At 45.9% G+C, this 26,849-nt stretch overlaps 1 protein-coding gene across 1 annotated transcript; it reads right to left on the bottom strand.

The window, feature by feature from the left end:
* Positions 1-591: 591 nt before the first annotated feature.
* On the bottom strand, positions 592-26,451 carry P2RX4 (purinergic receptor P2X 4). The gene is made up of 12 exons (XM_035097886.2): positions 26,168-26,451; positions 24,390-24,537; positions 17,474-17,545; positions 16,536-16,608; positions 15,846-15,945; positions 15,215-15,295; positions 12,794-12,935; positions 5,721-5,857; positions 5,133-5,226; positions 4,198-4,263; positions 3,991-4,086; positions 592-2,529 (listed from the first exon to the last, which is right to left on the bottom strand). The coding sequence occupies exons 1-12, from the start codon at positions 26,308-26,310 to the stop codon at positions 2,470-2,472; spliced, it is 1,212 nt and encodes a 403-aa protein (XP_034953777.2). The 5' UTR covers positions 26,311-26,451; the 3' UTR covers positions 592-2,469.
* Positions 26,452-26,849: the final 398 nt, after the last annotated feature.

Below are 26,849 nucleotides of genomic sequence, written 5' to 3'. Positions count from 1 at the left end.
AAATCTACAGCAGACATTTCTATGGGCTGGGCTTTTAATGGTACAAATGAGTGGCATTAATCTTTGTGGGTCTGTGGGAACCTGTGGGCCTCCAGATGTTGCTGAACTCCATCAGACCCAGCCAGTGTAGTCAGGGCACGTCCAACAGCAAGAGGCCACAGCTGTCCTAGCCTTATTTTTTAAAAAGGGTGCTCCAGAACTTGGAATGGGCTCAAGTTGTAAAGCAATTTGTTTTGTTAAAAAAGCAGAAGCTTAGATTCCGGTGTTGAGAAGAAAAGTGTGTTAACAATGCTAAATTATTGTCTTCAGGTGCAATTCATGCTTTTTATGCCCATGTAACCAGGAATGCTAGGCTCTAAAAGCATATTTTATTACAGGGCTCCTGCATCTATGGCTACAGAACTGTAACTCCTGGCAGCATCCCCTGATCCAAGCTCTATAATGTTGCTTTTTATATTGTTGAATACCCAAGAGACTTGTATTTTTATTTTTTAATTTTTGTTCCTGCCTATGTCCTTTCTACTACACTTCTTCTTTTATCAAGTGTTTTAAACATTATGTATTTATCACTTAAATGACCTTTTTTTAAAAAAAAAAAAACTACACAGACCCAAGGAGGAATTGGCAAGCACTTTTCCAGGGGACTTTCAGTATTCAAGTTGAAATAAAAATGTGGGGGAATGATAAATCCAGCCTCTAGGGGTTTCATTATGTTGGTTTTGCAAAAGAGAGGGGGCGAGGCAGAGGGAGAGAGAATACATTTACCTATAGCTTAAGGACCCAGGTGGCGCTGTGGTTAAACCACTGAGCCTAGGGCTTGCTGATCAGAAGGTCGGCGGTTCGAATCCCTGTGACGGGGTGAGCTCCTGTTGCTTGGTCCCAGCTCCTGCCAACCTAGCAGTTCGAAAGCACATCAAAATGCAAGTAGATAAATACCGTAGGAACCGCTACAGCGGGAAGGTAAACGGCGTTTCCATGTGCTGCTCTGGTTTGCCAGAAGCGGCTTTGTCATGCTGGCCACATGACCTGGAAGCTGTGCGCCGGCTCCCTTGGCCAATAACGCGAGATGAGCACGCAATCCCAGAGTCGGTCACGACTGGACCTAATGGTCAGGGGTCCTTTACCTTAAGGACATCCCAGAAAGGTCCACAAGATGCCTTGGCGATCCCTCACCTGTCCTACATCAGGGCCACAATATAATGGAAGCGCCTTCCCAGCCTGGTGCCCTCCAGATATTTGGACTCCCACCACTTCTAGCCAGCACAGGATTGTAAAGGCAGGATGTAAGTATTTTTAAATAAATACATTTTGCCTTATTTGTGCAGATTGCAGCATTTGTATCTCCCCTTTCTGCAGAGGTCTGACTTTTCCCCCTAAATGCAGATAAACAAGTTCTGAAATAACAGTTTTTGAAACACAGAAGATTGCAGCTTGATTCCACTGCACACAGTCTCCAATCTATTATGCTGGCATTTACTTTGCACAAAATTAAGATTGTGTGAATATTCAGTTGCAGCTCTGCGTTCCAGGCTACCCATGCCAGGAAGGAGGCACAAGAAGATGAAAGTTTCCAATAGCTTTATTTTCTCCACAAAATAGATTTCTCCCCTAAAATCCCCCCCATTCACATTAATCATTTTTTCTTTTTGCTCCCATGTAATCAAGACAGGGGGGAAGTGCAAGGACGTACAGATTTACTTCTTTTTGACCTATAGCCATTCCTTCAGTTTGGAAATGAATTCTAAAGGACAAAAATTAAAGAAAGTGCAAAGGGAAAGGACTGGCAGTATGGCATCTAGTTCACAGGTCAGAGCGCCTTCCTTGCCCCATTGAATGCTGGGGATTCTATCACCCGCTAAGAATAGGACCTGGGATCTGTGCAAGGAAAGCAGCAGAAGAACTAGCTCAGGCATCCCCAAACTTCAGCCCTCCAGATGTTTTGGACTACAATTCCCATAATCCCTGACCACTGGTTCTCTTAGCTAGGGATCATGGGAGTTGTAGGCCAAAACATCTGGAGGGCCGCAGTTTGGGGATGCCTGAACTAGCTTGTTTAAATCCAGCAAAGATGGGGGGATGAAATGAAGAGGAACCAGGGCGGAAGGGGGCAGAAAGGGAAGGAATCCTACCCAGAAGCAACTTGGGGGAAGCAACTTGGGGAAACCAGGCTTTTTCCATTGCCACAACTTTAGGAGGCCCTCAAAATTACCTCATACTATCCAGGGCTTTGCAGGTCCCCGAAATATCTTCCCCCACCCAAGCAAACAAAAAAAGAACTTTCACAGAAAGTGGTCATCATTATTTGCAAAATATCACAATCTTTACATTCCCTTTATCAGGGCATCCATATTGGAAGCGAGACTGAACAGAAGATAGGGAAATAATTTATGTGGGTTTCTGTCCCCCTTCACAGCCTGTGCATGCGTGAAATTCATTGGACTCCGGTTGACACCAGCACTTTGGGGTTGGTCATCGGATGCGACAGCCTTCCTGAGTTTCTGCCTGGGAGCCATAGGATGAATTGCCTTCCTATGAAAGGAGAAGGGGAAGTCAGTGCAAAAACAACAATACACAAGACAGATTCTCAGGCTCGCATTCTGGCTAACACCGCCCCAAGGGAATTTTTTTTACGCAAATTACCGTAGCTTGTAAGGTTCGTTGAATCATAGAATTGTAGAGTGGGAAGGGATACTAAGGGTCATCTAGTCCAACCCCCTGCAATGCAGGAATGACCCATACTAAGTTGTACAGGAGCTGCACTCACTAAGGCAAAGCAACACACTTTCAAAAAGCCCAACCAAACTTTTCTAATAAGCTGGCAAAAGGTTGCCAAGAAGGCAATGAACCAAGCCCTCTTCCCCCTACTGTGCTCCAAACTGATCAAGGTGCGCTATTGTGCTCAGGTACTGATTTTGGGCTTCCCAGAGGCATCTGGTTGGCCACTGGGAAAACCACATGCTGGACTTGATGGACCATTGGCCTGATCCAGCAGGGTCTTTGTATGTCCGTCTCTAAAAACAATTTGCTGTAATCTAGCAATGTATCTTCACTATGCCTTATAAAATGCAAGCAGCTGAAATCAAGCCCTTTTTTAACTTAAGAAAACCCGCCACAAGTCTATCTTCTTTATGGTAAATCTTCATTCCCCATGAGAAGCTAGATAGCTCTAGCCTAATGTATTAGGAGGACATATATTTGTAGGAGCCACATTGATCAAAAGGATGACGGGAGCATCTGGAGGGCAACAGGTTCCTCAGCTATAAAGGAAAAGCGAGTGACTAACTTCCACAAACCAAGGTGGGAATTTGGTACTATAAATGGTTTTTAAAATTCTCAGTGTCTCTCACAGGAAATCCTAGTTACAGGTAGGTAGCCGTGTTGGTGTGACGCGGTCAAAATAAAGATAAAAAATCCTTCCAGTAGCACCTTAGAGACCAACTAAGTTTGTCATAGGTATGAGCTTTCGTGTATCCGAAGATGTGTGCATGCACACGAAAGCTCATACCTATGACAAACTAACTTGGTCTCTAAGGTGCTACTGGAAGGAAATCCTAGTTATATGGTGGCACCAAGAATTGTTAGCAATCCTTACACTCCCTGGAAAACTATAGTTGGTGGAGTCTCCTCCTTTGGAGGTCTTTAAGCGGAGGCTTGACAGCCATCTGTCAGGAATGCTTTGATGGTGTTTCCTGCTTGGCAGGGGGTTGGACTGGATGGCCCTTGTGGTCCCTTCCAACTCTATGATTCTATGATTCTTCTAGGGGGAGAAAGAATGGATGTTCCACATCCATATTCTTTTCATTCTGGAGGAACATAACACAGAGAAAAGAACCAAAAAGACAGACAGACAGACAGGCAGACAGACAGACAGACGGAGAAGAGGGAGGCTGAGAGGGACAGAAACAGAAGAGAGAGAGAGATGGAAGGAAGAAGAAACAGATACAAAGAGAGAAAGCTAGGGGAGCAAATCCTAAAACAAAGCAAACTTACCAAGTCATAGTCTTCAACATATTTGTATTTCTTCTCTCTATAATAATATTTTTTCTTCATGAAATACAGGACAATGATGTCACAGAGGACTGTCGCCTAGTTGAGATTCAAAGGCAAAGAAGCGATTTTACTTATTTTCAAATGTTGACATTTCTTCTAGCACCTTATTAAAAGGAAGACAATGGGGAGGGAGAGTAAAGGGCTTACCACACCAAACAGGGCTAACCCAGATCCAATGTTAATCATCGTAGGAATGATATCAAATTTTCCTGCCTAAAACACACACAGATATACAAAAGTTATTCACAAGTACTTTTTCCGATAGCTCTTCTATTCATTTATGGCAGCTTTCCACCAACAGGTGTTGTTGGACTCCGATTCCCATCAGCCCCAGCCAGCATGGGCACTGGTCAGGAACAACAGGAGTTGTAGTCCAACATCATCTAGAAAGGGCACCAGGTTGGGGACTGGACCGGAAGTAGCAGACCAGAAGGAGCGCTGCTGCCCTTTTGGAACTGGGCGGAGCATGCTCAGAAGCGACTTTTGATGCTGCTCTGCCCTGTTCCAAAATGGCCGCTGCGCCAGAATAAACCGGGAAAAGACAAAAAAATCCGGGGCAGCTGGAAAAACAGGGGTTGCCCGGGGAATACGGGAGACTTGGCAGCTATGGTCTGTGGTGGTGAAACCTCCAGCACTAACTGGTGAAATGGAACATTCCAGAACTCAGGAAGACACACTTCCTGACACACATTGGACACACACAAAAATTCAGTTTCTATGAAAGAAAAAGAAATTGAGTGGAGGAGGCAGGTGGACATACTTAAACCAACAACTAGAAATGTGGTCAGGTCACACGTCACAGAATGTATTTAAAAGCTGGGTCCCAAAAAGCTGAGGACAGCCAAATTATTCTGACTGGTAGCAGGTAAAAGATCTTGGGTTCTCTTGCTGGAAATGCCAGGGCTCAAATATGGGGCTGTCTGTTAAATGAGATTTGGGTCCTCTTTCCCCCCTCTTAAGGGAACAAAGCAGAGGGGTGCCATGCAGGCCTTGTGCCATCTGAGGGTCGCCCCAGCCGCAGGCAGGACAAACTCTCAGAGGCAGCTGGCCTCCTTATGGCCTTTGGAAAAGCAGGTGGCTACCTTGCCAAACACCATGATATCAAAGCGGATTCCATAGGCCTTGATGAGCGTCCGGGAGTCTCTGCCAGCAGCATTCTTGTAATATTTAGCAAATCTGGGAAAAGAAAAAGGAGAGGTGGGTCTTGTCCTCTGGACAGCCCAGGACCTCCATAGACACTGCCCAGGCTTGTGCCCCAGCCCAGGGAGGTCATGTAAGTGCTGCTAACACAGTGGTTTGACTTCACCCCTCAAGGCACACTCCATTGCCTCTCGAGACAGATGGATGAAAACAACTGCAAATCTTCAGGGATCCCATTACCCAATTAGAAATCGTGGTGTGTCTGCTCCAGAACTCCAGCACACACTAATTCGTGTGGGTCACTGGTCTCCACTGGTGCTGTGCATCAAGTGAAAGTGCTCACACGCATCGCAGTAAAACCAGTACAATTAAAAACCAACAGCGTAAGCCAACTCTTCCAACAAATCACCACACCTAAACAAACACACTCTTCACCTGCGCCAGACACCAGACCCTGCACCAAAAGAGTGACTTGGGTAGAGGCTATACCATGGTGGGTTCCCAGGCCTGGTTACCCCAAATCATCCTACCTGAAATTGTATCCTGGAGACACGTTGTGGTCAGAATCCTTGTTGTCTATACGACGGAAGGTGTACTTTGGCAAACAATGAGAGGCAGCCTTGTCCAAATCACAGTTCCAGCTGATCTGCAGCCCCATCACTCCACCCTGTAGAAACCAAAACGGGTGCATTCAATTTAAATTCAAACAGCCTTCATATGTGACATAATTCATCCCCCCCCCCCGTGGCACCCCACTAGTCACTACTCTCCAGGATGAGAAGGAGCCATTGATGAGCATCTTGCAAATCCGTGACATTCTTTGGTTTCAAATAAACAAAAGGTGCCTTTTGCAAGCCACTCTCTTGAGCTGGTTTAGGTAGCCAAAGCTTGCCAAATTATAGCAAACTGTTGCTGTCCTTTCTTACTGTAATTGCTCCTCTGGTTCCTTGTTTATGCTTTCTGGGCTGTAGCTCAGTATAGATCACCTGCCTTGCATTGCACCCCATGTTCAGTTGCAGGCATGTCCAGGTACAGCCAGAAACTCTGGAAAGCTGCTGCCAGTCAGTGTAGACCAGTGTTTCCCAACCTTGTGCCTCCAGATGTTTTGTGACTACAACTCCCATCATCCCTAGCTAGCAAGACCAGTGGTCAGGAATGATGGGAATTGTAGTCACAAAACATCTGGAGGCACAAAGTTGGGAAACACTGGTGTAGACAATACTAAACAAGATTGACCAATGGACTTAGTATAAGGCAACTCCCTTGTTCCTATAAACAAGCAGCTAAGCAGTTTACATTAAATAATAGGATGAATGGTTCTCAGTGGATCATGTACCTGTGAGTATCATATTTGCAGTTTATTAGGTAGCATGGCAGAGGTCACCGCCACACCCCGCCCCGGACCCTGGTAATTGACAGCATGTACACTCAACAAAACTGACAGGCTACTTTGCTGAATAATAATAATAATAATAATTTATTATTTATACCCCGCCCATCTGGCCGGGTTCCCCCAGCCACTCTGGGCGGCTTCCAACAAAACAGAAATTCTAAAATACAGAAATCCATCAAACATTAAAATACAGAAATCCATTAAACATTAAAAGCTTCCCTAAACAGGGCTGCCTTGAGATGCCTTCTAAAGGTCTGGTAATTGTTGTTCTCTTTGACCTCTAGTGGGAGGGCATTCCACAGGGTGGGTGCCACTACCGAGAAGGCCCTCTGCCTGGTTCCCTGTAACTTGGCTTCTCGTAGTGAGGGAACCGCCAGAAGGCCCTCGGAGCTGGACCTCAGTGTCCGGGCAGAACGATGGAGGTGGAGACGCTCCTTCAGGTATACCGGACCGAGGCCGTTTAGGGCTTTAAAGGTCAACACCAACACTTTGAATTGTGCTCGGAAACGTACTGGGAGCCAATGTAGGTCTTTCAGGACCGGTGTTATGTGGTCTCGGCGGCCGCTCCCAGTCACCAGTCTAGCTGCCGCATTCTGGATTAGTTGTAGTTTCCGGGTCACCTTCAAAGGTAGCCCCACGTAGAGCGCATTGCAGTAGTCCAAGCGAGAGATAACTAGAGCATGCACCACTCTGGAGAGACAGTCAGTGGGCAGGTAGGGACTCAGCCTGCGTACCAGATGGAGCTGATAAACAGCTGCCCTGGACACGGAGTTGACCTGTGCCTCCATGGACAGCTGTGAGTCTAAGATGACTCCCAGGCTGCGCACCTGGTCTTTCAGGGGCACAGTTACCCCATTCAGGACCAGGGAGTCCTCCACACCCGCCCGCCTCCTGTCCCCCACAAACAGTACTTCTGTCTTGTCAGGATTCAATCTCAATCTGTTAGCCGCCATCCATCCTCCAACCGCCTCCAAGCACTCACACAGGACCTTCACCGCCTTCACTGGTTCTGATTTAAAAGAGAGGTAGAGCTGGGTATCATCAGCATACTGATGGACACCCAGCCCAAACCCCCTGATGATCTCTCCCAGCGGCTGCATATAGATGTTAAAAAGCATGGGGGAGAGGACAGAACCCTGAGGCACCCCACAAGTGAGAGCCCAGGGGTCTGAACACTCATCCCCCACCACCACTTTCTGAACACGGCCCAGGAGGAAGGAGCGGAACCACTGCATGACAGTGCCCCCAGCTCCCAAGCCCTCTAGACGGTCCAGAAGGATGTTATGGTCGATGGTGTCAAAAGCCGCTGAGAGATCCAGCAGAACAAGGAAACAGCTCTTACCTTTGTCCCTAGCCCGCCGGAGATCATCGACCAGTGCGACCAAGGCAGTTTCAGTCCCATGATGAGGCCTGAATCCTGACTGGAAGGGATCCAAATGGTCCGCTTCTTCCAGGCGTGCCTGAAGTTGTTCAGCAACCACTCGCTCAATCACCTTGCCCAAGAATGGAAGATTTGAGACTGGGCGATAGTTGGCCATATTGGCCGGATCTAAAGATGGTTTTTTAAGAAGCGGTTTAATAACCGCCTCTTTCAGCGGGTCTGGGAAGGCTCCCTCACGGAGAGAAGCATTTACCAACCCGCGAAGCCCATCGCCCAGCCCTTCCCGGCTAGCTTTTATAAGCCAGGATGGGCAAGGATCAAGGAGACAGGTGGTTGGTTTCACTCGTCGAAGCAGCCTGTCCACATCCTCGGAGGTAACAGATTGAAATTGATCCCACAAAACTTGACTAGACAGGACTCTAGCACTCCCCTGCCCCGGCCCTGCTCCCACGGTGGAGTCTACCTCTTCCCGAATCTGAGCGACTTTATCTGCAAAAAACTTTGCAAAATCATTGCAGGAGATCATGTGGCCCGTACTGGGCCCGGATGGAGCAGGTGGTTCCGCTAAATTGCGAACCACCTGGAAGAGTCTCCTGCTGCTGTTTTCTGCAGATGCGATGGAGACGGTGAAGAAGGTCCTCTTCGCCGTCGCCATTGCCACTTGGTAGGCTCGAAGTTGAGCTCTAGCCCGTGTCCGGTCTGATTCAAAATGAGTTTTCCGCCACCGGCGCTCTAGCCGTCTCAATGACTGTTTCATCGCCCTCAGCGCCGGGGAAAACCACGGGGCTGTCCGGGCTCCATGCAATCTGAGAGGGCGCTTCGGAGCCAGACAGTCAATAGCGCTGGTTAACTCCGCATTCCAGCGGGCCACCAGGGAATCAGCTGAAAGGCCATCGACATGGGATAAAACATCCCCTACCACTCTCTGGAAGCCAATTGGATCCATTAAGTAGTGGGGGCGGACCATCCGAATCGGTCCCACCTCCCTGCAGAGGGGAAGGGTTGTGGAGAAGTCCAGTTGCACCAGAAAGTGATCTGACCATGGCACTTCTTTTGTTTCGCTTTTACTTAATGTCAGATCACCAACATCCATAGAGGTAAACACCAAGTCCAAGGCATGTCCGCGGCTATGAGTTGGGCTAGACTTATTCAGGGACAGCCCCATGGTGGCCATGCTTTCCACGAAGTCCCGAGCGGCACCTTGTAAGGTCGTCTCGGCATGGATGTTAAAATCCCCTAAGACAACCAAGCTAGGTGTCTCCAGGAGCACATCCGACACGACCTGAAGCAGCTCGGGCAGGGAATCCTTGGTGCAGCGGGGAGGTCGGTACACCAAAAGGAATCCTGTACTGCCCCTATTGCCCAACTTCCAGAACATGCACTCAGAAAACTCAGTCTTACCAATAGGACGCCTGGTGCAAACTAATGACTTCCTAAAAATCACTGCAACCCCCCCTCCCCGCCCAGATGGCCTGGGTTGCTGTGCATAAGAGAAACCTGGTGGGCAAGCAGCGCCAAGAACGGGCCCATCGGCTTCATCCAACCAGGTCTCTGTCACACATGCCAGGTCAAATCCTCCATCCACAATCAGGTCGTGAATGGCAGTGGTCTTATTCATCATCGACCTGGCATTGCACAGCAGCACCTTCAGGTCATGTGGGTATCCCTTGCTGATTCCAATATCCGTCCGGTCAGGACCAGACCCGGAGGCAGGGATAGTCCTCAGACAACGACTAAGTCTGCCTCCTCGGTAATGACATGGTCTGGTCTTAGCGTAACTCCTCCTCCTACCCGTGACCACTGAGATCGGTTGTCCCAGTGCATCACCCCCTGTGGAATCTGCCCCAGCCATTTTGCTTGCTGGGACCCCCTCCCGGGCAGCCCTGACCCCTCCGCTTAAAAACAAAATAAAACCTCTGTAAAAAACAGCAAGAACAGAACAAAAGAAAAACACAAAAAACACAATAAAACCAAAAACAATAAAAATTACAAATACACTAAAATTTAACAGATTCCCACACCCAACTAAAAAGCCCTCCCTAAAACCTATGTAAATCAAAAAATACAGTAAAACAACACAAAGACCGAAAATTACAAACTAAAATTGACCCCTCCCCTTAAAATCAAATTTAAAACCAATACAGAAAACAAACTAATACAATAAAACAATACAAACAAAGACAGAAAATTACAAACTAAAATTAACCCCTCCCCTTAAAATCGAATTTAAAACCAATACAGAAAACAAACTAACAAACTAAACGATAAACAACAAAAACCAAAAACAATAAAAGTTACAAACACATCAGAATTACAAGCCCCAGGTGGAAGTGTGCTTCAGGGGGAGCAGTCCTCCCAACCACTCCCTGGCAGAGCAGCATCAGCAGCAATGTTCCAGGCCTCCCAGGAGCCTTAAAAGCTGTGGTGGAGTGGGGGACCCGCCCCAAGCCCAAGGTGGAAGTGGGCTTCAGGGGGAGCCGTCCTTCCAGTACTCACAGCAGCAGTAATGTTCCAGGCCTCCCAGGAGCCTCAAAAGCTGTGGAGGAGTGGGGGACCCGCCCCAAGCCCCAGGTGGAAGTGGGCTTCAGGGGGAGCAGTCCTCCCAAACACTCCCTGGCAGAGCAGCAGCAGCAGGTTGGGTCTCTTGAGAGCATACCTATTGCCATGGCAGAGAATCACATTATTTGGGGGGGGGCACCAGAAGGTGATCTCGCCTAGGGCGCAAAAAACCCTAGCACCGGCCCTGGTCACAGATGCAATAGTCTTTTACAGCAGACCATGCACAAAATTTTCTACAGAGTCTAGTGTACACTACATCCGCCATTACCCAAGTCAATTTTGGTACAGAAAAAAGAGTGAGGGACAAGTTTCTAGGTCTCATTGATGCCAAAACACATTGCACCATAAAATGCAGTTATTTATTACAATTATTTACACCCCACTTTTCAGGATACAAATCCTTCCCATGTGGTTTATGAACAATATAATCTCAATGCACAATCTCAAAATAGAATAAAGCTGCTGTCATTTGTTCCCATCCGCCAGTTTGCCTGAGTGTTCTGTGTGCAGCTATAAGGCTTGAGTCTAGCAGCAAAGTTTTACGTTTTTAAAACACTGACGAAATCTAAATGGAAGGGGGTACCTGCAGACTGACATAATTTTAAAGGTTTTTCTACAGCTTGTTTCAAATGTTCAAAGCACATTAATGTGTTCTCACAATGATTATTCCACTACCCCTGTAAGTTTGGTCAGTACTAGTATCCCAATATTACAGATTGGAAGACTGAGGCCTTAAAGAACAGCACAGCTTGCATAAATCCAACCTCAGCAAGTGCAGATCTGAACTGGACACTTTTACGTTTGCACTTTGCACGGCTGAACCAAGTTGAGGAGATAGCAAAAAGAGCCTTTTTGGAAATGCAACTGGCAAATGTGACTAGAAGCAAAGCTCATTGTTTAAAAGAGGCCTTGATCCTGAAAAGATTGCAAGCCCAAACAAGGAAAGTTAAATATTTGCTCCATTAATCACATTCCTTATAATGTGCTTCTGCCAAAGAGCACCATTTGTACAAACTGTTGCCCAGCTGCCCTTGTTCAAATATGTTGGATACTCAAGAGGAGGGGGGAAGAGGTTGGAAACAAACATTAAACAGGACACGAAGCCTCTCGGAAGTGCAGCTGCCACCTCGTGGGGCTTGCTCAGAAGTGGGGCTGCTGGCCCACAGGCTTCCCACTCTCATTGGGGATCAAACCCCCCACCCACCCATCACGCAGGCTGACCCCACACTGCCACAAGGAAGGGTGCGGCCCAAACCCCATCCTGAGGCACAGAACACACAGGGGCTTCTGACAGGAAAAGCTGCCACAGAGAGGCCCCCTTCCTGGCCAAGCAGTCTGCACACAGGAGCAGCTCTCGCTGGAGGCAGCCTGAAGGATCACCAACCACACGGCAGGCAGCCTTAAGGACCAGCCAGCACTTGTACACCGAGGGCATCCTTTGGGCCCTTCTCTCCAGGTGCCCCCCACTACCTGAAGAGATCCTGGGTCAAGGGACTTCTTGGCAGCCCACAAGCGAGGCATAAAGCAAATGTTCTCCTGCACTGGAGGCTCCCAAATTATAATTATAATTATAATTATTATTATTATTTATACCCCGCCCATCTGGCCGGGTCTCCCCAGCCACTCTGGGCGGCTTCCAACAGAAGAATAAAACACAATAATCTATTAAACATTAAAAGCCTCCCTGAACAGGGCTGCCTTCAGATGTCTTCTAAAAGTCTGGTAGTTGTTTTCCTTTTTGACATCTGATGGGAGGGCGTTCCACAGGGCAGGCGCCACCACCGAGAAGGCCCTCTGCCTAGTTCCCTGCAACGTGGCTTCTCGCAACGAGGGAACCGCCAGAAGGCCCTCGGTGCTGGACCTGGTGTCACAACTAACAGCCTTTGCATAGCAGACTGCACTCCATGGTAAGTTTACTTATCACCCAGGCTATTATCGTGGTACAAGGACATGTGGAAGCACTGGAAGAGCCTGTGGAGTAGAGCTGAGAGCAAGTGAAGCCTAGGCAGGGGAGGGGGTCTGTGGCCTGGCCTGGCCGGAGCCCCAGGGGCCAGTGGGAGGAACGCCTATGTCTCACGGCCCAAGGTGCTGCACTCGACACATAAGTTAACAGTACATGCTATGTGCATATAGAAAATTTATCCTATCTTTAAAGGAAGATAAATCTACTGTCTAAGTATTTTCTAATTCTCAACTCTTGCACTCGGCTCCAGATTGGATTATCACTCTTCCCTTCCTGTCGTATTTTCCCACCGCAGATTCTAACCAACCTCAACAGCCATCTCTTGGAAATCCTGACCAGCAGATTCAACCACATCACGGAGGCGGAAAATGGGGCAAAAGGGGTCCGTTTTGGAATTGTATTTGCAGTTCTTGAGGTATGATTTACTTATGTTGGGGAGGATGTTTCGCCTGGGTGGGGAAGAAGGGAGAGATTCCAGAGTTAAGGTCATCTGGGTGATTTATCTATTAAATTTATATCACGCCCTTCCGCCCAAAGGGTGAAATTTCCTGTATACTGAACTAGGAACACATGCCCTGTCCTGAGGCAGAGATAGTTGCTCTGGCACCCAGAGGCAGGGCAAACGTCCCAGGGGAGCGGCACGCCGATGTCACCCCCCTCAGGGATGACACCTGGGGCGGACCCCACCTACCACACACCCCTTCCTCTGCCAGTGGCCCAGCCTGCTCCACATAAAGGTGTTGTTGTCTAGGAAAAAGGGGGGAGGGTATGGCAAGCTTTTGACATGAGAGAATGAGCATAGCCATCTCTATTCATTCTGCAAACTTAATCCTGGCTGAAAGCTGCTGCTGCATTTCCACAATATGCCAGTGCTAGGAGAAGGGCAGTGGCTCATGGGAAGAGCACTTGCTTTGCATGCCAAAAGCCGAAGGTTCGTTCCCTGGCATCTCCAGGCAGGGCTAGAGAGCCATTGCTAGTCAGTCTAGACAACACTGAGACAGATAGACCAGTGAGCCTGACTTAGATAAGGCCGCTTACTGCAGTCCTAATAAAAGTAGATGCAGCACCAGCAAACAATGGCAGTGAGGAAAGTGGCTCATGGGAGGAAGGGTCTCCCCAGGGTGGATAAAAATCAATGATTTTTTTTAAAAAAATGGATTTTTTTTATTTAAATCGATTTTTTTGATTTAAATTGGATTTTTTAAAATAAAATGCTTTTTGAGGAAAATATATTACCATCCAAAGGTTATTCCATCATGAAATAAAGATTAGTTTTTTAATTATGTAGAATAAGGTTGTATATGTTTAATTTTGGGGGTAAATAAATTCCATTAATCCATTCACAATGTCATGCTCTTCCAGAGGTTTTTGTAAGATTATTGGGCAGTTTCTCTGCCTACAAGATATTATCACAGATGCTTGGTTTACTTTTGCAGTTCTCAAAACTGAATTTGACTCAGCAGAGATCACATGCCTCTTCTTCACAGCAAAAATGTTATAACATGAACAGAGTTGAGAAAAAGACCTTAATCCTATTGTTCTACATACCTATGAATACAGAAACAAGCCCTCCAGTGCTAAGTTTCAAGAAGTTCAGTGAATAGAATAGAAACAATATTTTTCTGATTGTTTGGAGTAGACAGTATTTATGTTTTTCATGTGTAGGCTGGGCTGACAGTCTAAGTTTATTAAAATATATATATATTTTGTTTTTGTTTAGCCAAATTAGTTAACAAACATGGATGTTTGTTTAAGCAAATAACATATGCTGTAATGTTATTGTTTCAGTTGAATAAATCTATTTAAATTATTATTATTAAGGTAATGATTATTTTTCTCCTTCCTAAGTACAACAGTAAAGTTGTCCAAATATGAATGATTAACCTATTAAACTAAGGGACCCAGGTGGCGCTGTGGTTAAACCACTGAGCCTAGGGCTCGCTGATCAGAAGGTCGGCGGTTCGAATCCCTGTGACGGGGTGAGCTCCCGTTGCTTGGTCCCAGCTCCTGCCAACCTAGCAGTTCGAAAGCACGTCAAAATGCAAGTAGATAAATAGGAACCGCTTCAGCGGGAAGGTAAACGGCGTTTCCATGTGCTGCCCTGGTTTGCCAGAAGCAGCTTTGTCATGCTGGCCACATGACCTGGAAGCTATACGCCGGCTCCCTCGGCCAATAATGCGAGATGAGCGCGCAACCCCAGAGTCGGTCACGACTGGACCTAATGGTCAGGGGTCCCTTTACCTTTACCTTTAACCTATTAAACTGGGGATAAAAAACTAATATGAAAAGTTGTTATTCTAAAAATCTTCATCTACAGTACTTGCATTTTAAAGTTATACCAGCAAGAATTAGTCTTTATGTAGAAAACTATGATTTAAATCAAGCCTTACTGACTAGTGATTTAAATCGTGATTTAAATCGTGATTTAAATCAGTTTGATTTAAATCAAATCCACCCTGGGTCTCCCACTGACAGGGTCTTGCCCAAGGGAACCTGGAAACCTAGAGCCAGTGCCACCCACAGGCATCTCCCATCCCACCCTGCCACCTCCATGCTTGGCACAGCACTGCCAAATTCTTCAGTGCCGTAATTTTATATTGTGTGATACAAATAATACAGGAATAGATTCTTTTTCCTGCTCGCAGAAGAGCCCAACAACTTGTGATTAATGCTCCAGGGAGCGCAGCCACAGACGTTAGTGATTCCGGGGGGGAGGGTGTATACGCACTTAGTGAAGTTGAACTTGGGGTACCAGATGTTGTTCTTTACCAGGAGGGTGAAGTTTGCAGCATTATGTAGGAAAGCTGGTCTGGAGGGGATTGAGAAAGGACCAGGGGATGGGATGGGGCAGGGAGGAGAAAGAGAAAGTCTCAGTGGAAACATGTGATTTCACTTTATGCCTGACAATCATGGCTAGCAACAAGGCAACAATCCAACAATCTCACTTCAAAAAGGTGGTCTGCCCCCCCCCCATAGGTCAGTGCACACTTTGCACACATAACACCCCAAATTCAGTCAGGCAGGGGTGATATCCAAAGAGGGTGACCTCATGTAAAGCCTTCCATTTATAGCGCTGCAAGCCTGTCTGCCCCCAATGTCCCGATTGGCCCATTCAAACAGGCCTTTCTGCCCATGCCAGTGTGGCCAGAGGGGGGAAGGAAACAATGGCCTTTGGGACCAGGCCACAGCCGCACCAACCAATAAACACTGCTTCCCTTAAGTCCTGGGAAAGCAAAGGCCGTCAACACCATTTAGCTCCAAAATACGTCTGACCTGGTGGAAGTATCTCAGCACCTAGCCATGTTTGGGTTTTTTTTAAAGCAACTTGCTTGTTATTGTCCCTCCCGCAAGACACTCACTTGGGAACATATTCATCATCCTCCACTGGACACCAGGCAAAGACCTCACAGGTTTTGTGGGTGGAGTTTCCGTATGTAACACACTTCCCAGTCTGGACACCTGAAGGGATACCAAGAGAGTCCTCATCAAACTGTTATGCTAGTGACAACTATGCGGCCTCAGGACTCTCCATCCTTGCAAGCTTTTATGCAGAGGTTAGACGGCCATCTGTCACGGATGCTGTAGCCAAGATTCCTGCATTGCAGGGGGTTGAAGCAGGTGACCCCCAGGGTCCCTTCCAACTCAATGATTCTATGATTCTGGGGTTTTCTGCTGCCACAGGTGTAAGTCAGGCTTCAGACTTAACATCTTCCTATGAAAGGTAGGCCAGAACCACCCTCTTCTGGCAGAGTGGGGTGACAGTGTTTTAGGCTGAGAGAAAATGGCTTGCCCTCAGGGAAGTGTGGGAATTAGGGGGTGGCAGCACCCAAATGAGTAATCAGCATTCCTCCCCTCCAAAACCCATAACAAAAATCTACAGATTAACTCAATCACACCGTTGCACAATATCCTTGAAATCTGAAACATACAGTTCCCACTTAGAAATGCTGCCCTATCTATATATTTGCAGATCTCAAGGTCAAGATTTTATCCAAAAAAAAGTGAGCGAAATGATTAGCAGGCACAAAGACGACCACACCAGCTCCTACCATTGCTGTGTGTCCCAATGTATCCTTCCGTGCAGTTTTCGCTAGAACGGCACCGTGTGGTTTTATCCGGAAACTGGAGAGGAAGAAGATGGTGCAGATAAACAGAAAGGCAGCGCTTGCCTTGCCCTCTTCCTCCACCCCGTTGGCCTCCAAAACTAGCACTTATGAAATGGTTTGCATGGGGGCACATCAAAACAAAAAAGCTGTTTCTGAACTAGTTAATCCGCTATGCTTGGATTCGTTGAAAAAAAAATAAGCAGGAGCTAACAAGAACGGCTCTTCACTCAAAGAAAGGAAGGAAGGAAATGTGCTAAAAATTACTTTGATCCAACCAAGTTGGCAAACGCCACAATTTAAAACAAAAGTATGCAGAGAAAAAAGACCAGAGGAGTTATGTAGGTCCTCTTCCTTTCTGATTGGGGGTGTCATACAATACAATTAAAAGCACTTTCAGAAAATATTTCAAAACTAAAACCAACACAAACATACTTCTAAAACTGCAGTCATTTAGCATTTACTACCGCTGGGTCCCTGGGCATTAAACCCCCTAAGGCCCAAGTTTAAAAAGCAACTCTTTCTCTGGTTTCTAAAGGCTATACATTTACATAATTTATTTCCTAAGGATTTCAATCCTCTTTCTCTCCCCCTCTGCTTCTCTCCCTGGTTCTGCTTTGGAACCAGCATAGGCAACTGAGGACCCTGCAGTGTTTGCTTGTGTGCTGCTGGTAGCTGCTCCTACTTTTATCAACGGGCTGGCTCCAGCAGCTGTTAAAATCCTAATCCCCCAAAGATGGTGTCACTTCTTTGGCCCTGGGATATAAACTGAATGGCCAACTCCTCAACTCTGCTCCCGAAATTGCACAGCATTTCCTTTATGGTTTCAGACAAAAGACTAATGAATTCTGAACACTGAAAGCTTGGTGTTACTGGGAGCCTACCTCTGCACAGAGTCCTTGAGTTTGATTCTGAGTGATGATCATGTTTGTCATGACGAATATGGAGTTCTCGCCCTAAACAAGTGTAACAAAGAAAAAGGAACAAGTTCAACTTCGCACAGTGATCTGGATCGGTGGTGTTCTCAAGGAGGAGCCAGATAGGATCAAGGCCTAGCTCATTTTAGCAGAAGGGGAAACTCTTGATTGAAATGTCCCTCTGTGGGCTACAGGAAAAGTTGGTCACCGCCCGCTTCCCGCAAACCAAAGGCTCAGAAGCTGAAATGTGAACATGGGTGTAAGGGGAAGGGCTTATAGAGAACAGCCCCCCCCCCATCAGAAGCAGCCCATCTCCAAGCAGTCAGGAAAGCGAAGGGGCGGATGAGGAAAGTCAGGAGACGGAAAGGGAGTGCCCAGGCTCTGGCAACATCCAAGAGCCCCTGCTCCACAGGCAGGAAGAGAGGGAGAGGGAGGAGAGGAATAAGGCAGACCACAGACCCCCCCCCACCGGAATAGAGGAGGAGGAGGAGAAGAGGGAGGAGATTCACTGTCCCGAGGCTCTTATGTTGGTCCAAATCGCGGAAGGGTGCAGTGCCGGATTCTGATTCGGACTGACAAGACATGCCACCAGCAGCTCACTTCACTGTAAATAATGTGCACTAATAAAAACTTCTGAAAGACAAGCATGCGGAGGGTCGTTACTCAAGAGTAGTCGCAACAACCCTGACAATGGGCATCTTAGCAGCTCAGAATGAAAGAGCAGTAGATCATTGACCATCAGCGCAGTTTCCATTAGAAGCTGAAAGGCGGATTTTGAGTGGGAGCAAGAAAACTTTTTGCCCAGGAGCTGAGGTCAGGAAGAACAACTCGCTACTAGGTGAAATAACGGGACATCCCATAGAGTGTCAGAGCTTACTGCACCGGCAGCATGAGATCATCAACAGGTCAAAATTTGGAGCTGGTCAGACTGAGCTGGGTGACAATCTGGAGACAGAAGGTGAGGCAGTGGAACCCACAAGCCAAACGTTTGTTTACTGATCCCTTGTTCAAGTGCATGTTTGTCCTTATATTCCTCCCAATGGGACAATCCTTCCCATTGGCTGACAAAACAGTTATCAAATATACATCATCAAAACATATACAAGGTAACAGGGCCAGCAAAAAGGTTGACAGCATTCCAAAAGCCTGGGTAAACAAAGAGGTTTACACCTTGTGTCTCAATTAGGTCAATGTGGGGAATAATCAATTGTGTCTTGGAATTCTCTAAATCAGGGGCCGCGACTGAGAATGCCTTGTCTTGTGCCTTCATCTGCACACCTGCTTCAGGTAACGAGCTCCGCTAACCCGGAAGTAGATGCTCCTGATAGCAAACTTTGCCCCTGGAGGAGGCGAGCGGAAGTCACGCCATTAGCAAAAGTGCGTCTCAGGTTAAGAACCGTTTCGGGTTAAGAACGGACCTCCAGAACAAATTAAGTTCGTAACCAGAGGTACCACCGTACAACTAATGACTGCCTCGACTTGGGCCCAATCCAAGTCGTGACTGCGGCAAACCCGGAAGTAAATACTGGGTTTGCCGCGATTCACACACGTGCAGAAGCGGCTTCTGCTATTTGTGCATGCGCAGAAGCGCCTGCCGCCATCTGCACATGCGCACAATGGCACTTCTATCAGCAACCCGTTTCGCCTAAAGGACAGGCTGCCAGAATGGATTATGGTGGTAAGTAGAGGTTCCACTGTACATGGGAGAGGGGAAGTACTGAAGAAGGTACGTACTTAGGTACCAAGTCATTGCAGTTTTGGTATATGATTCAATGCACCACCCTGAATCATTTCCAGAAGTTCACAGGCATTCAGCGTAAGGATTTAATGATTGGGTTAATGTGAGCCCCCACCCCCATCACTTAAGCAGCCAGGCAGCAACATTCTGCCCCAGTGCTCTTTCTGAATAGTCTTCAAGGGTAGCCCCATGTAGCAGATCCCACTTCTCCCACCAATTACTGTAGCAGAACCCTCAACTCTATCATACCTGCCAAATTGCTGTCGGAGAAATAAGGGACCGGGCCGGAAGTAGCGCTGCCGCCATTTTGGAACTGGGCGGAGCATGCTCAGAAGTGACTTTTGGTGCTGCTTTGCCCAGTTCCAAAATGGCTGCCACGCCAGAATAAACCGGGGAAAAACAAAAAAATCCGTTTTTTCAGCTAGGAACAGCTGGAAAAACGGGGATTTCCTGGGGAATACGGGAGACTTGGCAGCTATGACTCTATACCAATTGCTGTGGACCCAAACTACTGTACATACACACTCTATAATCACCACCACAGGTTATCTTTATGGATTTTGTGTGAGGGAAAACTTGGGTACTTGGGAGACTTAGGCAGAAGTTGAACAAATAAGAAAGATTTATTTAACAGAACAAAGTGGATAAAACAAAGGATACCTCGGGAGATAATATTCTTTCAGAAAATAGTTAACCTATTATTTACACCAGGGATCCCCAGATGTTTTGGACTACACTTCCCATATTCCCCGACCACTGGTCCTGTTAGCTAGGGATCATGGGAGTTGTAGGCCAAAACATCTGGAGGGCTGCAGTTTGGGATGCCTGATTTACACTAAATCTAATGGATGCTACATGCTTCTAATAAGGCACAGCTTCTTTTAAACTTCAGCTGCTTATTATTTTGCTTCAGGTAGATGTTACAGGTTTCTAAACTAGATGGGAAATGCTCGGGTTATTTCCAGTTGTTTCACTTCAGTTCCTTAACTCATTTGTTGCATAGGTGTTACTGAAGTATTCTTCAGTTCTTAAGCAAGGTGGCACTTTTGACAGAATTCTTTGGGGTGAGCCACAACTGTTTAAAGTGTTATCGTAGCACATAGTAGGATGGCATGGATATCTGGGTTATGATAAAGTGAAAATACACAAAGGATTTCGCAACCACACTATCAGAAAGGCAATATTTGAAGTACGGGAAAGAAATAAAAAACTTTTGGAGCCGAAAGCCCCTTGGTCGCTATCACCAATGGAGGCATGGCTGTAAAAAGGTAAAATATGGGTACCAATTAGCAGACATATAAAGATTTACTAGAAGAAGAAAATAACCAACTGAAATTGAAGAAATGTGATATATTAAAACAAATCGGTATAAGCTGGTTGCAGTACCACCAACTCAATGGTGTTTTGAACATAATAAAAAAAAGAATGGATTTGACAATATCTGATCGAGTTAAAGAACTTCTTTCAAATCATAAAAAGAATGTATGAGATATTACTAAATTGGCATCTAAAAGATGAAGAGGTAAAGGATGTAATGGTGAAATGGGCCCAAGATTTCGGCTATAATATAGAACTAGACAAGCAGGAAAACCTTTGGAAAAATGATATTAGAGATTTACGGCATGCTATATGATTAAAGAAAATTTCCTAAAGGTGATGTATGGGTGGTACCTGACACCAGCAAAATTGTCAAATAAATAAATAAATGTAACCATAAGGGCGGGAATCTATTCCACATGTGGTGGACATGCCCCAGAATAAAAAAAATTATGGGACACGATATATGAAGAATTAAAGAAATGATTATGGTAGATACTCTTTTCCAGAAAAAAACAGAGTTATTTTTATTAGGAATTTTTACTTGTCCCAAAGGACAAAAAAAAAAAGAGAGTCTTTCAATATGCAATCGTGGCCGCCAGGATCATAATTGCAAAATATTGGAAAAGCAACACATTGCCAACAAAAGAACTGGCTAAACTCACAGAAATAATAAGAAATAATTCAATTGAGAGAATTAGGAGAGAATGGGATGTTTTTATAAATTATATGAAAAAAGGTGGTTTCCAGGACTTCGCTTGGCTCAGTGTAGATTAAAATTCCACAGGAAATTAAGATTGTTTCTCCACAGACTTACTAATGGAATACAGACAACCAAAAATACGAGTTACTAGGGGTAGAAGGAAGTCAAGATATAAATCAGGGGATCAATCATGAAGTCGTAAAAGGAGATATTGTAAAATAGAAGAGGAGGCTACTAACAGGAATAAGGACAGCTTGTATACCTTACAAAGACGTGTATATGGAACTGTTTTTCTTTCTTTTAAAAAAGTTTTTTCTTTCTTTTTCTTTTTTTCTTTTTCTGCATGTATATGTCAGAATAATTGCAGGTTATGTTAATATTTGTAAAACTGTGTTCTCTTTTTTCTTATTTTTCTTTCTTTTTCTGTATATGTCAGTAAATTCAGTTTTTAAAAGTGCCATTGTACATTATTTCTTTTTTCTGTATGAATTAATTTCTGTTTGTGTATTTGAGTATCTGCATAACAAATAAAAGCAATAAAAATAAAATAATAAAAAGTGTCATTGTAGCACTTCAAATGTATGTACAGTGGTACCTCTACTTAGGAATTTAATGCGTTCCGAACGCACATTTGTAAGTCGAAAAAAATTGTAAGTCAAATCCCATAGGAATGCATTAAGAGAAAAAATTCGTAAATAGAAGCAACCCTATCTAAAAATTCGTAAGTAGAAAAAATCCTACCTAAACCGCATCCAAGATGGCGGACGGAGCTCCATTCGTAAGTAGAAACATTCGTAAGTAGAGGTACCACTGTATGGTGTGAATGTGGCTTAATGGTTGTTGTTGTTGTTGTTGTTGTTGTTGTTGTTGTTGTTGTTGTTGTTGTTATTATTATATTTCCATACCAAACTAATATTGATCCAAGTATAAAGTATGCTTTCATACATACTTAAAATAGCAATCAAATATGATTGTTTAGGGAGATGACTCAGTCACAGTGCGAACAACAAGGAGGAAGTGTGTGGCTCCCAGGAAGCCGCATGCTGCAGAGATCAGAGGCAGAGGCATATAATAGGAGAAGTTGAGGTTTAGCCAAGAGGAAAGAATCAGCAGAGCTGACCTTATCATTCTTTCACAATGGCCGTAAAAGACTCAACAGAGGAAGCTTACACCCATTCTGCCTTGAAGCCGCAGCATGCAAAGACATATTGAAGCGAGTTCTATGGCAGAGAAGAAATCATTCTGCACAACGGTGTTACCAGGAAGGGCCTGGCAGCTATTTGCAAAGTGTCCTCTTGGATTAGATGAGGCTCTTTCAGGTCCCGCCTTGGGCTCCCCTGAGGCATCTGACTGACCACTGTGGGAACAGAATGCTGGACCTCAGGTCCATGGACACTAATAGCGCCCTCAAACTACAACTCCCATTTGTCCTCACTGTTGGCACTGATGGCCCCAAACATCTGGAGGCTATCAAGACTGGGAATGTTTGCTACATGCTGTATCCCACAGGCTGCAAGCCGCAGACATGTTTTCTGAGATATGCCCTCTAAACTAGGCCTGAAAGTCATCACCATAGAGCAGGGATGTCCAACAGGTCGATCGTGATCGACTGGTCGATCCCCGGGAGGTTCCGGTCGATTGCTGTCAACCGTGGGCTCCTTTTTCTTTGCAGTGGCATAAGAGCATCCGGCCCTGGCCCCTCCCTCCGTCCTCCATTTTCACATGATCGCTGGAACGGAAGACGTAGTTTTCACTGTGAGGCAGATAGTTTCCTCAGCGATCTTTTGGTGAGTTACTTTCCCCCTTTCCTCAATTTGACAATGGGACTTTCCTCCCTAAAAAAAAAAAAAGCTCAACAACTTTGACCTGAACCCCCCCCCCCCCAAAAGGGATAGATCACTGCCAGTTTTAATTCTGTGAGTAGATCGCAGTCTCTTGGGAGTTGGACGTCCCTGCCATAGAGGATGCCCTCCATCGCATTTTGGCTAAGTGGCCCAAAAAGATAACAAGGTCAGTGACATCAAAAGCCTCTGAAAGGTCCAGAATCAACGAGGTTGCATTCTCCCTGCTTCTCTAAAGCATGTTTTTTCATTGTCCAATATTGAAAGACTTTTGGCAGAAGGTAACTGAAACCATCAACAGAACTGTACGGAACAATCTTACACTTACAGAGCAAAGTATCTTCTTGAATTATATACCCAGCACATGGAACCTTACAGAAGGACAATACGAGTGGATTCTCCGTGCCCTGACCACAGCAAAAAGACTGGTACTGATGAACTGGAAAAATAAAAATACGTCTCCCTCCTATGATTGGATTGAAGACTTATACAAACTCGCAACATATGAACAGCTTGCATATAAATGCAAACTTGCCAAGGACAAATCCAATGATATTTGGAACCCATTCTTACAAATACAGTAGTACCTTGTTTTGAGTCTGGGATCCGTTCCGGAGCCCCAGACGCTCGGCAAAAAGGACAGTCGACAAAGCACCACTCTGCGCTTTGCCTCAGACGTCCACCGAAATGGACGCTGGACAGGGCGGACTTAACAGAGGTACCACTGTACTGTAATAGGTTAAGATCTGGTGAAGTACAATAACAACATTGTAAAATACTGTATACAGTTTGGGGTTTTCTCCCCTCCCGCCTTTGTTTTCCCTTTTGCACGGGTTCTGTTTCTCTTTCCTTTTTTTCTTTGCGTCTCACCATGTTTGGTGCACATATGGTTATGTATTTTTTGAACTTTCAATAAAGATGTTACCAAAAACAACAACACAAGTCTGCATTCTCCCTGTCCCTCTTCTGGTATAGGTTCTCTACCCAGGTGACCAATATAAGTTCCATCCCAAACACAGGAATGAAACCAGGGTGGAATGGATCTGAACAATTGGCTGGTTGGCCACCCCAAAAGGCAGGCACTTCTTATTTACACTCACAAAGACGGCTGCTATATGTCTTAGGCTCTGTTTAACTTTAATCCTGTGATCTAATGGTCTCCTTTGAAGAGCTAGCAGGTAAAAACTGTCCCCGTTTGCTCCACGGCAGGGAGACTCATGACCACAAACAGGAAGTATGTGTCATACCCAGCAAAGCCATGAGATTCAGCTCCTGTGTACATACCTGAGGCGGAATCACGTAATCGGCTACATCCCAAATTCGGGGCCCCAGCTCTGAAGTATTGGTCACGGTGACACCCTTCACTTTTGTGGTCACCGAACTCACCACTGAATCTGTTTCTTGGTAGCCCTTTTCCCACACGAAGACCCAGCTGCAAGAACAATGGGGGGCAAAACATCTGTCTCAGAATTTAGATTTAAGTAGGGTTGCCATTTTTCAAGAAGTAAAAATCAGGACACATTTTCGCCGACATCTTTTCTAGCTTATCCCCTTAGTCTTGCACAGTTAGGGAAACCTGGAAGTGTTACTGGTCTCCTCCACTTCCCATCATTTATGCATTTTCCATTTTTCTATTTACATATCATACTTTGCCATCAAGTATTCTTTCCATATAAACTTCCCAGCCTAGCCTAATTGCTGAATCTCCAAATATTAATCCACCCTGCTTTCCCCCTTCTAGTCCTCCTTTGTATTTAACTGTTGTTCAGAGAATTACCCCTACTTGTAGCTTTGCTTTAGTATCAACTTTTTTTTAAAGTACTGTACTCCCCCAAACTTTCCCATCTGTCCTTTATTTGTTTTCCATCCTGATTCCTTATTTTGTCTGTCATGCTCACAGGTTCGGCGTATTCTGTTCATTTATACAGCCATTGTTCTTTTGCTGGTATTCTTTTTCTTGCCAGCTTTTAGCATGCACTATTCTGTGGGGCAAAAAAAAAAAATTCCTTCAGTAGCACCTTAAAGACCAACTAAGTTTTTATTTTGGTATGAGCTTTCGTGTGCATGCACACTTCTTCAGATACACTTGAAACACTTGTATCTGAAGAAGTCTGCATGCACAAGAAAGCTCATACCAAAATAAAAACTTAGTTGGTCTTTAAGGTGCTACTGAAGGATTTTTTTTTATTTTGCTTCGACTCAGAACAACACGGCCACCTACCTGTAACTATTCTGTGGGGGGGTTGGTTTTTTTTTGACATTTTATTAATTTCCAAAAAAATAACAAAAAAGATTAATAATAATAACAATAATGCATAAAAAGAAAAAGAAAACATCATAGACAAATCTTTAAACCATATGTTTTGCTTGACTTCCCTCCACTCCCCCTCTTCGTTCCATTGTTTAGTACTCGTTCAGGCACGTCCTTAAAGCCTTATATTCTTAATAATCCAATTTTAAACCTCCTTCATCTTATTACAAGTGACTTTTAATAGCATGCGCTATTCTGGCCGCTGCCGTGGCATAAAGAAATAAATTGCATACCGCCGAGGGGAGTTTACACTTAACTAACTGAGGTTCCCCCCCCCAACATAAAGCCTGCCCCCTAATAAATCCTGGCTATGCCCATGCAAACATGTAAAGCATATTCTTTCCCCCACCCTGCAAAGAATTATGGGAACTATAGTTCATTAGGGGTGGGGTAAACTAAAGCACCCAGGAATCTCAGGAGGGCGGCAAAGTGCTTTTAACGTGCTTTAAACATATGGTGCTTATAATGCAGCCAACATCTGGAGAACCACAACTTCGCTGCAACAAACTCCTTTGCAAGTTAATCCTATTGGACTCCAGAGGGATTTACTTCCGAGTAGACACCTACGAAATTCAAGAGGACTACCCTCCTCCGGCAACAAGTGAGTTCCCCCCACTTCCCCAGTTCTGGGGAGGAGGATCACGTTCGTGGGAAAAAGAGGTCAGGGGGGGGGTCTCCTCCCTCCCTCCCTGGTCAGCAGCAACTAGGGGCCGTTGGCTGGCCCTTGGCCCCTCGGCGGCCCCCGCCTTACCCGATGACGTAGGCCAGGATAGCCAGCTGGACCAGCCGGTTCATGAGCCCCACTTTGCGGCTCTTGATCAGCACGATCCGCGGCGTGTCGTACTCGAAGAGGAAGCTGTACAAGCCCGCGCACGGCTTGCCCGGGCCGGCCATGGAGCGAGAAGGGAAGGCGGGCGGCGGCGAAGAAGCACGATTCCCCCGCGGGAGGCAGCCGCTCCCGGCCGGAGGGCTTTATAGAATCCCGCGAATCCCGCGGCGCCGCTCCGCCTCCCGGTGGCGAGTTCGAAAGACGCGTCTCCCTCCTCCAACGCCTGCAGCCGGATTGGCAAGGGAAGCGGAGGCGCTGCTCCGCCTGCCGTTGGCAAAGTTCACAGGACTCTCGAAGCGAAACAGCAGCAGGAAGAGGGAAGGAAAAGGGGAAGGGAAGGAATCGTGGCTGTTTTGCCGGCGGGATTCAAGAACTGTGTGCGAAGCCTAAAAGGCTGCACGAACTTGCGACCAGGGATGTGAAAGTCGTGAGTGGGGAAAGCGGGAAGCCCCCATCCCAGGCGTGGTCTCATTCACGCACCCTAACACTGTATAGTTGCAAGGGCTTCTCTCCTCCACAGAACTCTGGGAACTGTAGTTTGTTAAGGGTGCTGGGAGTTGTTAGGAGATCCGTGTTTCCCTCCCAGAATCACAATTTGAGTGAA

This window comes from Zootoca vivipara, chromosome 17, assembly GCF_963506605.1.
Source record: "Zootoca vivipara chromosome 17, rZooViv1.1, whole genome shotgun sequence".
Lineage (NCBI taxonomy): Eukaryota > Metazoa > Chordata > Lepidosauria > Squamata > Lacertidae > Zootoca > Zootoca vivipara.
Note: the sequence above shows the minus strand (reverse complement) of the source record. Positions and strands in the feature narration are given on the sequence as shown.